The sequence below is a fragment of the Rhopalosiphum padi genome, chromosome 3 (assembly GCF_020882245.1).
Source record: "Rhopalosiphum padi isolate XX-2018 chromosome 3, ASM2088224v1, whole genome shotgun sequence".
Lineage (NCBI taxonomy): Eukaryota > Metazoa > Arthropoda > Insecta > Hemiptera > Aphididae > Rhopalosiphum > Rhopalosiphum padi.
Window position 1 is genome coordinate 38696623 of NC_083599.1, and position 12942 is coordinate 38709564.

Genomic DNA, 12942 nt, shown 5'->3' on the forward strand with positions numbered 1-12942 from the left:
AAACATTGAATAGAACAAAAGTTATTTCATTTGTCAGAACTTCGTGTGACACCCCGTATATATATATATGATTAGTTAATAATTTAAGTTATTAATATGATCAATGATCATACACTAGGTATGTCGCATGAGAATAATAGTTAAGAATGTTGCTATTGCCTATTAACAACTAGCTAAGGACATGTATTAGGTTGTGCGCAACAAACCATTACCAACTCTTATGAACGAACTATTGTAAATTTATAACACTTAACCGATCAAATAACATTACGGATTGTCATCATAATTAAAATATTAAAATAATTAACGAATTAGAGGTTCATAAAACAGTTTCTTTGTTCATTTTCGCACCTAGCCTGTAGATACGATTCGCATTTTAAAGCATTATTATTTTTATTGGAATTAATGTATTCATCTAATGTTGTTTTTATATTACTAATAGATAAAACATTAAAATTATTTACATTCAGTTCTAAGATGTGTTAGTCTAAAATTTAAGATTAAAATTTTTAGACCAAAATTATTATGCTTAAAAGTATGAATATCGGTGTTCTTTCGTTCGTTTTTTACGGTAGGTATACTAATTTAGTAATTATTAATCAAGTCACGAGTACTTATATTTTAACTAGTTAATATTTAAAAAGTATTGTAAAACCCAAACCTCAATAGCTTAATAGCCGGTTAATGTCGTGACTATTAGGTTTAATATTGTTATTTAATTTTAATATCGATCGTTATTATAGCTAAGACTGGTTTTGCCGAATAAAAAATTTACTATTTAGAAATTGTACGATTAAAAAAACAGGTTCAGATATAAAACAATATAAGAAAGAATGTTGTAACTTGTAGGTACTATCATATTTTAAAAATTATGTGTTTTTATATGGTATGTGCAGTATCAGTTTGAAAAATGAAATACAATAAACTAGACGAATATGTTGAAAGCTTTTTGCATTAAAAAAGTATTTATTTTGTCTAACTAAACGTTTTTATAGATTTGTTTAAATTCAACTACTAATTCAAGTTCTTGGTGTTTCGAAACTATTATAGACTCGTTTAATGCAAAAGTAATTTTTTTAATAAACAAAAATATTTGATGTATTTACCTAACTATTTTAAATAATTAAATTTTTTTAGGGTCAATTTGCCAAAGACAATGGAGCAGGATTTATGGTTACTTTAATAGAATTAAATGATCCTGATTATTGTAAGTGTAAACAATACCCTTGGTTTAACGCTATTCTAGATGGTTTTAATTGTTATAGTGCTAATAGCACAAAGGTATGTGCTTTATTAAATAAATCTTAGAAAATATAGCTATACAAGTTTTGGACGATATGCGTTAGGTACCTCATATTAGATTATTTTGTATTGTTTAACTAAAATGATTTTTAATTTTCCGTTACGGTCTTTTTTTAGATTATGAGGATATTATTTAACATTGTTCACATTTTGTTTACTAAATTTAATGAATATTATTATTAAAAAATTTAAAAAAATAAATATTTAATAATTTACTAAACGTTCGTTTTTATTAATTCTGTAATAATATACTATAAGATAAAATAAACTACAATTATTTGAACAGTGTTTGCTATTATGATAATTACCTCAAAAACTATTAACGTTTATATAGAAATTATATTTTTATTAGGTAGGTACCTACCAATTTTAAATTTTATGATGTTGGGAGAAGTATATCCACCACATCTTAGCATTATCCGATTTCAAAAATAAAAATTAGGCCAATGTACTAGTATTTTAATTGTAGCTATTATAATGTGTTTATCAAATTTATATTTTATCTTTTTCAATGTGAAAAATAGTTAAACTAATTGTAGTACTAGTTTTTAGGCTGATGTTTCACATGCATACCAAACATTGTTGAATAATGGTATACAAGATGATCGTATAATTGTATGATGACAGACGACGTAGCTTTCAATTCAAAGTAAGATATATTGTACTTATTATTAATACAAATTCAAAACAATAAAAAGTAATAATTGTGGCCTAAAAGAATATATCTTAGTTATCATTGTAAAATGTAACGTGGAACAAATTGTACAATTATATTAAAACATTAAACTTGATTATTTTGAGTGTAACTAAAGGGAATCTATTTCTTTTTAAGTTGATTTAAATAAGTCTTAAAAGAACATAATAATAGCAACTTACAACATCAGTTTATTAGTCGATCCTAATATATCCAATAAAAAAACTTGCAAACCTATGAGCCTCAGACTATATCAAATTATATATAACTATAAACTCTTTAAAAATCAAATTTCGATGTAAATTTAAAAGAAAAATTGTGAGGATTATCGCCAATGACCATTTTTAAAGAGTTAATACCAGTTTAATATTCTAGGGGTGTGTGCGTTTGGATCATGCAAATATGATCGAAATAACAAATTATCAATGTGTGACTGTGACTGTGTGTAAAAAAAACAGCGGAATAATCCCCCACATGCATACACATGTCAACAACGCACTACATTAAAAAAATGATTTTCTTTTTCCAAAGTATCAGTATATCGTCAATCGCTAACTAATCTATTTATCCAATAGAATGTATGAAAATATATTTGAAATCGTTATAAAATTAAGTCGATAATGTTTAACTTACATTCTTAAACAGATTTGTTTCAATATTATTAAAATTTAAAGATAGGATTTTGAAAGGTTAGAGTATAATTTAAACAAATGTGAGAAATTTTGAAGAATGTGAACTTAATATAAAAATCGTGGCGATGTATTTTTAATATTTTTATATAGATACAAGATTAACCTATGTGGGCTCTTGTATTAACTTTTCAAGAACATTGGCCCAGTGGATGATCTCTATTATGACCAATCTTAGAAAAAATTGAAAAAAATGAAAATATTTATAAATAAGTACCCCAAAACAGTCAAAATATTTAGAAGATTGTAGTTTGTAATTTCAATAGTATGTTTTGGTTTTATATTACTGTTCGATCGCTGAACGGTTTTTCTGGCCACCTATTTTTATGTGCTCGGGTTAGCACAGGTGTGGTGGAGATAAGATGTCCGGCAAGGAGATAAAGTGTCCGACAAAGCTCCCCTCTCCACTGTCCGGTGACAATTCGCTAGCCGATGGCCAGCCCGGCTTTCGCAAGTCTACGTTGTCTTCTTTTTCCAACGGTCGAACCGGACAGGCGTCCGTCTTGTGCCGCCCGCCATTGTAAACCTCGTGGTTTTTCTTCACTCGTAGCTTTTAAGCTTGTAACTATTATCGCTGTGCGTTTTGTGTTGTTGTGGTCATCACAATTCTTGCCGGGCGTGCCGTTTTTTTTTTGTTGAGCCGTAAAACGGTAATTTTTCGCGTGTGCGTGCCCTTTCGTTATTATATAAACCACGTGTTTAAGCTCCTCAGCTTTTCGTGTCCTGTGTGGCCGCTTTGTCGACCCACCGGCTCCAGAGATCTACACATACTCTGATATCCGTACCAGACGTGTCCAGTGTGCTGCCGTCCAACGTCTACAGTCTGCAGTGTCATTCATTTGTAGACTACACCAACGAGCTCTGCTCCCAGGCCAGTAGCATCTATTATTATTTATTATTTTTTTTTTATGCCTACTGTTTATTATATTTAAATTTGGTGATACCAAGTAATTTGTTTATATATATATATGTAAATATTATTTGCGTGTATTTTATTATTGTTTTGGGCGCCCGCATATTGTAATATTTGATATATATATTATACCAAACGGTTACCGACCGTAATATCTTAATAATACTTATAATCGATTTTGTCAATTACTAATTTTGCATAACATTTTTATTTATTTAATATTAAAATTCAATGTTTATTTTTTTTTTTATCCTAATTATTTTGAAAAATACTAGGATTTTTCCTTTTTGATCCTCTTAAATAACAACAACTAAATGTAATTTTTCACCAGAAATCACATCCAAAGTTAAAATTCTAAACAGTAGATTGCACAAAATGTGATTAGCGATGACAGATAGAAACATATATCATACAATAAAATTGGAATATGGTATAACGATTTTGGTATAAAACACAGACAAAATCGATTTTTATTATTACTATTCGTGCGGTTAGATGGTAGCTATTTTATTTATTTTAATTTGATGCATAAAACATAAATCACGAATAATTCAAAAATTCCACTTAATTCGTGCTGCTTTTGAATCATAAATATTATATAACTATAGTTATTAATTACGAACTAAAGTTTACAAAATGGCAGGTTTATATTAAAAAAAAAATTGTTATACCTGTAACATATATTTATGTATGCGCAATTGTTTTAAAACACACTTGACATGTATTTTACAAACAGCTTAATGTAAATATTAAACATCAATACAGTTTATATTATTTAATCAAAAACAAATAAATATCAAAATATACAACATAAATTAGTTTATTATAATAACATTTTTATATAGTTTACTCAAATAAAAATTAATAACTTCGGTGATTCGTGTGAATAAAGATCTACTTAGTATTACATAAAACTAAAAAAATGTTCTTTTACGATTCATTACTTTTACTTAGTAATATTTTAATTGTAGCAGTACACACTCAATCTGAAAGTCGAGCAAGTGAGTTTTTATTAAAAAAAAAATTATCTAAAAATAAATTTGAATTTTCACTCATAGTGTAATATATTAATACTATATATACATAGTTTATTTGTACTAATCTATGGTTATACATTCAACAAATATCTATATCGTAAAAATTTGAACACCTATCAAAAGTTAAAATTCAAATGTTTGTAGGTATAAAATATAATTTTGACTACATGTTTTATTGATATTTTTTTTAATTCCTGCAGTTAATACCTGTATTAATTTCTCAAATTATTTCCTTGCAAACTAAAATAGTTTTATAAAGAATTAAAAAAACAAATTATAAATGTTGAAAATGTTTATTGTCAATAAATAACGCAAAAGAGTGAATAGGTATAAACAATTTTTATACACATATATTTGAAGAAAAATTAAAGTTTCATAGTCTCATATTAGAGTAACGTTAATGCGTATACAGTGTTCATAAGAGCATCATTTTAAATTTTAACTTTTTGATATAATTGGGATGTTGATCTGAATGTACTGTATGAAACTCAATTATCACCTTAAAACAATTTTAAATAAAGCACAACATTATTAATATTTTAATAACGAAAAAAAAAAAAAAAAAAATATGTTGATTTTTTCAAAAACTGATTTTGCTAAAACTCCTACTTTTATTAGTTTAATTTTTGTTTTAGACAATGCAAAATCATGTTATAAATGAAAATGAAAATTTGAATTTATTAATTCGTTTTCAGGCCTTGGAATATCATCATGTAGTTATGATGGTGAACTCCTATCACAATGTGGTTTAAAGGATGTCAGTATTGCGGATATACCATATGGGTGCACGGCTATAATTTTTGATGGATTTTATATGGCATTAACAAACAATGTTGTAGTACCTTCCGATGCAGATTATGTATTAGGTAATATTAGTAAAATTAATATTTAATATATGTATATTAATCCATAATTTAATATTAATAAATAATAATCATATTGAATATAATTAAAGTATATAAGTATAATGTTTTATATATATATATAAATGATAACTAAAATAATATAGTTATAACTTTATTTACTTAAATTATAAATACACTTTAGTTGTAAATACAAAATATTGATTTCATAAAATCAATTTATTATTAATTATTATGCATACTATGTAAATTTAGTTTTAAATATAAACTCAAATAAAACTCTCCATCACAAGATATATTTGCTTATAGGGAAGTTTAAAATGTTTGTATTTTGTATTATATATTTTAATTATGTATCTATATTGTATTTGATTCCATAAATAAAAATATTACAGCCAAAGAAATACATAGTAAAATATTAATAATTAAAACTATTGTTACGTATCCTATTACTAGTCGCGACCATTTAAATATCTCCTATAATCCTATGTTTATATTAGATAATTTCGAACAATATTTTTCTACAAACTTTCGAAAGTTTGCCATCAAGAGTTATAGCTCTTATCCTTTTTTAAGCCCTTCAATAGCTTAAGTGGTTATGGCAAAGCATTGTTTATACGTTATTATTAATTTATTAAACATCTTAAAAATTAACTTAGTTCAAAATGTGCAGTACTTCCTTTTGTATAGTACCGTAAGCACGTATAGTTAATAGTTAATCAGATTTAAACAACCTGATGTATAGTCACTAAATTAGACTCTAAGGCAGCGCTCATAAACTAACTTCTATGGATGTCCGTTTTGAAACTTACCAAAATGGTCGCGGTCCATAACATTTAATGATTAGTGAAATACAGACTAATTTCCATTATTCAAATAATTTTTTATCATTATATAAACTTTGTATGACATACTTATAGTTTTTATTTATAAAAATGTTAAATTCTACTACGCGGATAAGGGTACGTAAAAAAAGTATTCGCGGTTCGCCAGTTGGTGACCTTTGCTCTAGAATATAGAATATAAATAATTGAATAAAAATAATTAATACTATACCTTTTAATGTAATAGGTAAATGTAATTATATGTTTTATAATTTATATATAACTAACATGGTGACCCCTGCTCAAGAATATGGAATATAAATAATAGAATTAAAAAATTCTATTCCTTATTATTAAACATTATAATATAACATGTAATTATATGTTTTATAATTTATATAGCTACATTAGACGTAATATTGAAAAGTTCTAAGAATGTATTTATATTGTATGGTCACACAACTCAAGAAAGATGGACTCAAGTACTTGCTTGTGAAGCATGTAATAATGGAACAAACTCACAGAATGAAATGAAAGGCTTAAAATCATTTTTGGATCAACATCCGGGGATAAAAGGTCTACTAATTACAAATTTAGAACTTGATGTAAGGACTAATTTGCTATCATAAAACAGAATTATATTATATTTATTATATCATTGAGGTCACAATGATTAAAAGAACATAACTCATTTTAGATTCTGAACGGAGTGATGAATGTATCGATTTTACAAAGATGTGTGTTTTTTATTTTTATTTTTCGTGTCTGTCATCACTTTTTGGAGTAGTAATAATGCTTCGATTTTTGACTTCAGCCCCTCTTTGAAAAGGAAAATTCATCTAGTTGATACATTGGGGTGTCAAAAGTAAAGATTTTTCCACTGTTTTCAAAATCGTCGGAAAAAACCCTGAAAAAGTTACGGAAAAATGGTAATTTTTACGCATAACCACTTTTAGACAAAATCGAATTTTTGATTTTGCTGTAACTCAAAAACGAATTATTGTAAATACATGAAATTTTCAACAAATGTTTATATAATGGTTATCTATTTACGATTAAATTTTCAAAATATTTTGACCTTTTTTAAACTACTTATAGACAATTGAAACTTTTCTAAGTTTTTTTTCTTAAAATGTCAATTAAAAATATTTGGCTATTTAAAAATCTTTAAAATTTAATACAAAATTTATTATAAGTTGTAATTATCGTAGTAAAAAAAAAATCAAAAATCGTTATTCACAATTTTTGTTTATAAGCATTTAAGTTAAAATATTTACGAAATATATCAAAATCGCGAAAATTTGCAAGGAATTTTGAAGTTGAAAATTCATAAAATTTTTGTGATTTATACTTAAAGCTCAAAAATCCAATACAAGGTTATCCATAAGTTTTCCTTTAAGTAATTTTAAAAAAAAATTCCAGCGTCAATATAGAAAACATTTTATGAGCGTATGAAATTTAATTTTTTACGAAATTGCGTAAAATAACGATATATTACAATTTAAATATAAGTAATAAAAATATAATATATCTAACTAATTATCATTGACTGACAAAGTGACAAATCATCTCCGTTCAGAATCGTTTTTCGTATACAATGATACCCGTCATTGCATTCAAATTTAACACATCCACACGACCAGTGACCTACTCTCCATCTCTACTATACAGCAAAGCGATACCCACTTGCCCACTTTTTTTTTTATTACATTCGATATTTATAGTTAATACAGTGAAAACGGAAAAAACTAACAACTTAAAATTCTTATATACATTTTATTGATTTTAATTTGGACGTACTTAACAATTTTTAACTTATGTTAATTATGTATACTTTATTTTTCATTATTAATATTTTTAATATGAAATGATTTGAACCAGTTCACTTTTCCAATTATTAAAATGTATAATAATTCATATAAATATTTAACAATATTTTAATAAAACCTATTTTGTTTTTAAAGGAAAACTCCGTAGATTTTCCCGAATACTCTGAAAATTTCAAGGTTTATCTTGATACGATGAGATCGAATTTTCCTGATTTGACTATTGGTCTTTTTTTAGAGGGAAAATTTATAGTAGATCAGCATACCAACCCAAAATTAACTTGTGAGTATTTTATGTACTATCTTTATCTATGTACCAATGTTTATTGTTTATGTATTAATAAGTATTTGAGAAATATTAATATTTTCAGAAACAGGTAGTATTTTTGTTGTTATACTCGAAGATACTTATTCTTACTAGCCGATAGAATATTGTTACTATAGAATGAAAAATTACATTAGGTAATAGTAAATTTTTCAAGTGATATTCTTTTATAGTGATGTCAAATTTATTAAGATTGCAGTTGTAACAACAAAATCGACTTTTTTTGTAAAATGTTAACGGCTAATATATTGTTGTTGGTAAATTGTATATTTCTGAAATATGTTGTAATCATCAATATTGATACACCAGGTGGCGTAATTGTGGAGGAGGGTCAAGAGGGGCACTTGCTCCCCCCCCTAACAATTTTTTGAAAGCTTATGGTATATATTTTAACCGGGGGGAGGGGTGCCAGGGTTTTGATAATAATAAATATATTACATTCATTATACATTGCCCCCCCTAGATTTTTTTTCCTGTTACGCCACTGGGTACACCTATAGTGGTGTTATATAGATCATTTAACTCGGTATATTAGTCAATCTAGTTATATTTTAAATACTTGAAATTAATACCATTTACTACAGCTATAGCAAATGTCATCTTTTTAAAACGTATTACAATGGAAACCCGATAAAATACAAAAAGAAAGAACCATATCATCATAGTTTTTCTGTTTACAAAAGTTTCCAGCATTCTAAAACTTTGTAAATTAAATAACAATCTTAAAGTTACACTAGAATTAAATATCATAATATCAAATATTGTAAATGAATTAAACTTAATCTATTCAATACTGATCAATAAAGTCATGAGGTCAGCTATACTTAAGTAGCAGTAAGCTTAAGCAGTAAATCGGTAAAACTAAAAAACTTTCATTAAACTCATACAAGCCTTTTTTTTTATCATTTCTACTTTGTGGGTCATGTGGGTCCTATATTACGATAGCAAACTTTAAAATCGAATTAGGCAACATAAGACTTTTAGGGCCGCTAGCAATTTAAATTCGCTGCTAATCTGCTTCTGAATCTAGAGTGCCTTTAAAATTTTACAATAGGATCGGGTAAATTATTTCTAAATAATAAAAGATTTTTGATTAAAAAGGTATTAGGTAATATTATCTCAACATAATTAGTAATTTTATGGGTCAATGAGTATCAATATTTTCAGAAAAATAAGTATTAGAATATATTATAAAAATAAAACAGAAAAAATAAAAAAGCTTAAGTTGATTTTGTTGGTAACACAACTTTTTTTCTAAGAGATTTTTAATTGGCATGAAAAAAGGGTACGTGAAAAAAAGGAAACGGATAAAATTAATATTTTGTTTTAGGTAATATCCATTATATTAAATTATAAATCTTTAAAAAAACAACGAAACATAGTAAAGACTAATATAGTGTCTTGTTCACGCATATAAGTTTTAAGAGTTATCGTTATTAAAAATGTAATACTTATTTTAATTTTTTTAAATAGGGTTGAATTTCACAATAATAGATTCATCCGTAGATTTCTACAGTATTTCTGTAGTGACTTTTAATGATTGTACTGATGAATTCAAACTCCTTGGAACAGCTCCAATAGGATTATCGAAATCATTAAATACTACAAGTTTAGGACATTCAAATTCGTCATGTACAGGTTCATCGAATTCATCAAGTACAGGTTCAACAAATGTAACGATGCCAGTTACAAATTATACATTGGTATTGAAACAATATTATTAACAAAGTTTGCTGAGTTTGATCTCCTAAATAATTGTATTTTTCTAGAGTAATTTAAAAGATATTTTAGCGGACCTATCTATTCCACAAAATAAAACATATTATAGATATAGATTGAACCCATTGCCACAGGATGTTTCATTATTACTGTGTAACACGACCGTTGCCGAGGTATACAAATTCAACATTTATTAATAAATGACTTATGATTAGTTAAGCAAAGACTGGTATCATCGTATACGAAAGAGGATTCTGAACGAAGACGATTTTTTAGCCTATGATATATTATATTATTATTGAAATTGGATGTATCGTTATTTTACGCCAGTTCGTAAAAAAATAAAAAAATAAATTTCATACACTCATAAGATTTCTATATAGACGCTAGAATTTTCTTTTACATTTATTTGAAGCAAAACTTATGGAAAACAAGTAGGTCCCTGTTGATTGGATTAGGCTAGTAGCATTTTATCGCGATAGAGAAGCTGGGTGGTCACATAAGGAAGGCTTGGGCAATCGAAAGGAAATTTATGAATTTTAAACTTTTTACATTCGTCCCACCGAAGTACACAACTAGAATTATTTTCCTTTTCAAAGAGGGGCTGATATCAAAAATCAAAGCACTTGCCGGATAATGTCGTGACTTTTAGGTTTGATATTGTTAATTAATTTTAATATTGAGTGTTATAAGCTAAAATTGGTTCTGCCGAATAAAAAGATTACTATTTAGTAATTGTACGTTTAAGAAAACAGGTTTAGATATAAAACAATATGAGAAAGAATGTTGTAGGAATTATAGCATTTTAAGAATATGTCTTCATATATGGTAGGTGCAGACGTGAAATTCCAGTTTGAAAAATGAAGTACAATAACGAACTAGACGAATTTATCGAAAACTATTTGCATTAAAATGTATAATTTTGTCTAACTAAACGTTTTTATAGATGTGCTCAAATGGAACTGATTCAAGTTCTTGGTGTTACGAAACTATAGAATCGTTTAATGAAAAAGTAATATTTTTTAATAAACAAATATATTTTATGTATTTACCTAACTATTTTAAATATTTATATTTTTTAGGGTCAATTTGCCAAAGAAAATGGAGCAGGATTTATAGTTAATTATATAGAAATAAATGATCCTGATAATGTTTGTAAGTGTGGACCATACCCTTCGTTTAACGCTATTCTGAATGGTTATAATGGTAATAGTGCTAATACCACAAAAGAATGTGCTTTATTAAAGAGATCTTAGAAGATATAGTTAAACAATTTTTGGACGATATGCATCACCTAATATGGTGATTTTGTATTGTTTAACTAAAATGATTTTATAATTTTCATTTAGGGTCTTGATTTAGACTATTATGGTATTATTTAACATTGTTCACATTTTGTTTATTAAATTTAATCAATTTTGTTATATTAGAAAATTTCAAAAATATATATTTAATAATTTACTACATTTTTGTTTTTATTGATTCTCTTATAATACAATATAATATAAGATAAAGTACGATTATATTAACAGGGATTGCTGCTAATATATTATAATTACCTCAGAAACTACTAGAAATTATACTTTTATCAGATACCAACATTAAATTGTATGATGGAGGCGGTAGGTATATCATCCACATCATTGCATTCTCCGATTTCAAAAAAAAAAAAATAACCCAATAAAAAATGTAGGTATACTAAAAATGTAGCACAAGTGTCTATGAATTATATTTAAAAGAACTTTTTTTTTTAATATTAAATAACACAAAAGTTATTTCATTTGTCAGATCTTCGTCTGACACCCAGTATATATTTATGACTAGTTTATAATTTAAGTTATTAATATAAACAATGATCATACACCAGGTATGTCGCATGAGAATAATAGTTATGAATGTCGCTCTTATGAACGAACTATTGTATATTTATAATATTTAACCGATCAAATAACATTACGGATTGTTATCATGATTAAAATATAAATATAAATAACGAATTAGAGGTTCATAAAACAGTTTCTTTGTTTATTTTCGCACCTAGCCTGTAGATACGATTCGCATTTTAAAGTATTATTATTTTTATTGAAATTAATGTATTCATAATGTATTCATCTAATATTGTTTTTATATAACTAACGCATAAAACATTAAAATTATTTGCATTCAGTTCCACGATGTGTTAGCTTAAAATTTAAGATTAAAATTTTTAGACCGAAATTATTATACTTAAAAGTATGAATATCTGTGTTCTTTCGTTCGTTTTTTACGGTAAGTATACTAATTTAGTAATTATTAATCAAGTCACGAGTACTTATTATAACTAGTTAATATTTAAAAAAATACTCAAAACTCGTTTTTAAATTAAAGTATTGTAAAACCCAAACCTTAATGGCCTAATAACTGGATAATGTCGTGACTTTTAGGTTTAATATTGTTATTTCATTTTAATATTGAGCGTTATTAGTTAAAACTGATTTTAAAAACAACGGAATAATCCCCCACATGCATATACATGTCAACAACGCACTACATTAAAAAAATGATTAGCTTTTTCCGAAGTATTAGTATATCGTCAATCGCATTAACTAATCTATGTATCCAATAGAATATATGAAAATATATTTGAACTCGTTATAAAATTAAGTCGATAATGTTTATCTTACATTCTTAAACACGTTTATTTCAATATTATTAAAATTTAAAGATAGGATTTTGAAAGATTAGAGTATAATTCAAACAAATGTTAGAAA

At 26.1% G+C, this 12942-nt stretch overlaps 1 protein-coding gene across 3 annotated transcripts; it reads left to right on the forward strand.

The window, feature by feature from the left end:
- The first annotated feature begins 1632 nt into the window (after nucleotides 1–1632).
- Nucleotides 1633–11658, forward strand: LOC132927284 (uncharacterized). Of its 3 annotated transcripts, none has more exons than XM_060991796.1 (8): nucleotides 1633–1951; nucleotides 5331–5501; nucleotides 6725–6927; nucleotides 8287–8431; nucleotides 9947–10176; nucleotides 10243–10365; nucleotides 11139–11204; nucleotides 11275–11658. In XM_060991796.1, the coding sequence occupies exons 2-8, from the start codon at nucleotides 5450–5452 to the stop codon at nucleotides 11446–11448; spliced, it is 993 nt and encodes a 330-aa protein (XP_060847779.1). In that variant the 5' UTR covers nucleotides 1633–1951; nucleotides 5331–5449; the 3' UTR covers nucleotides 11449–11658. The 3 variants fall into 3 exon arrangements, with proteins under 3 accessions (XP_060847779.1, XP_060847778.1, XP_060847777.1); XM_060991795.1 differs by lacking the exon at nucleotides 1633–1951 and adding an exon at nucleotides 2838–3556; XM_060991794.1 differs by lacking the exon at nucleotides 1633–1951 and adding an exon at nucleotides 4455–4599.
- The last annotated feature ends 1284 nt before the right edge of the window (nucleotides 11659–12942 follow it).

What these genes read in the sequence shown, in the direction of transcription:
- LOC132927284 (XM_060991794.1), top strand. Translation starts at nt 4,521, where the DNA reads ATGTTCTTTTACGATTCATTACTTTTACTTAGTAATATTTTAATTGTA. An exon ending in GTAACACGACCGTTGCCGAG is followed by an intron (nt 10,366 to 11,138) that starts GTATACAAATTC and finishes ACGTTTTTATAG; the next exon opens with ATGTGCTCAAATGGAACTGA. An exon ending in TAGAATCGTTTAATGAAAAA is followed by an intron (nt 11,205 to 11,274) that starts GTAATATTTTTT and finishes TATATTTTTTAG; the next exon opens with GGTCAATTTGCCAAAGAAAA.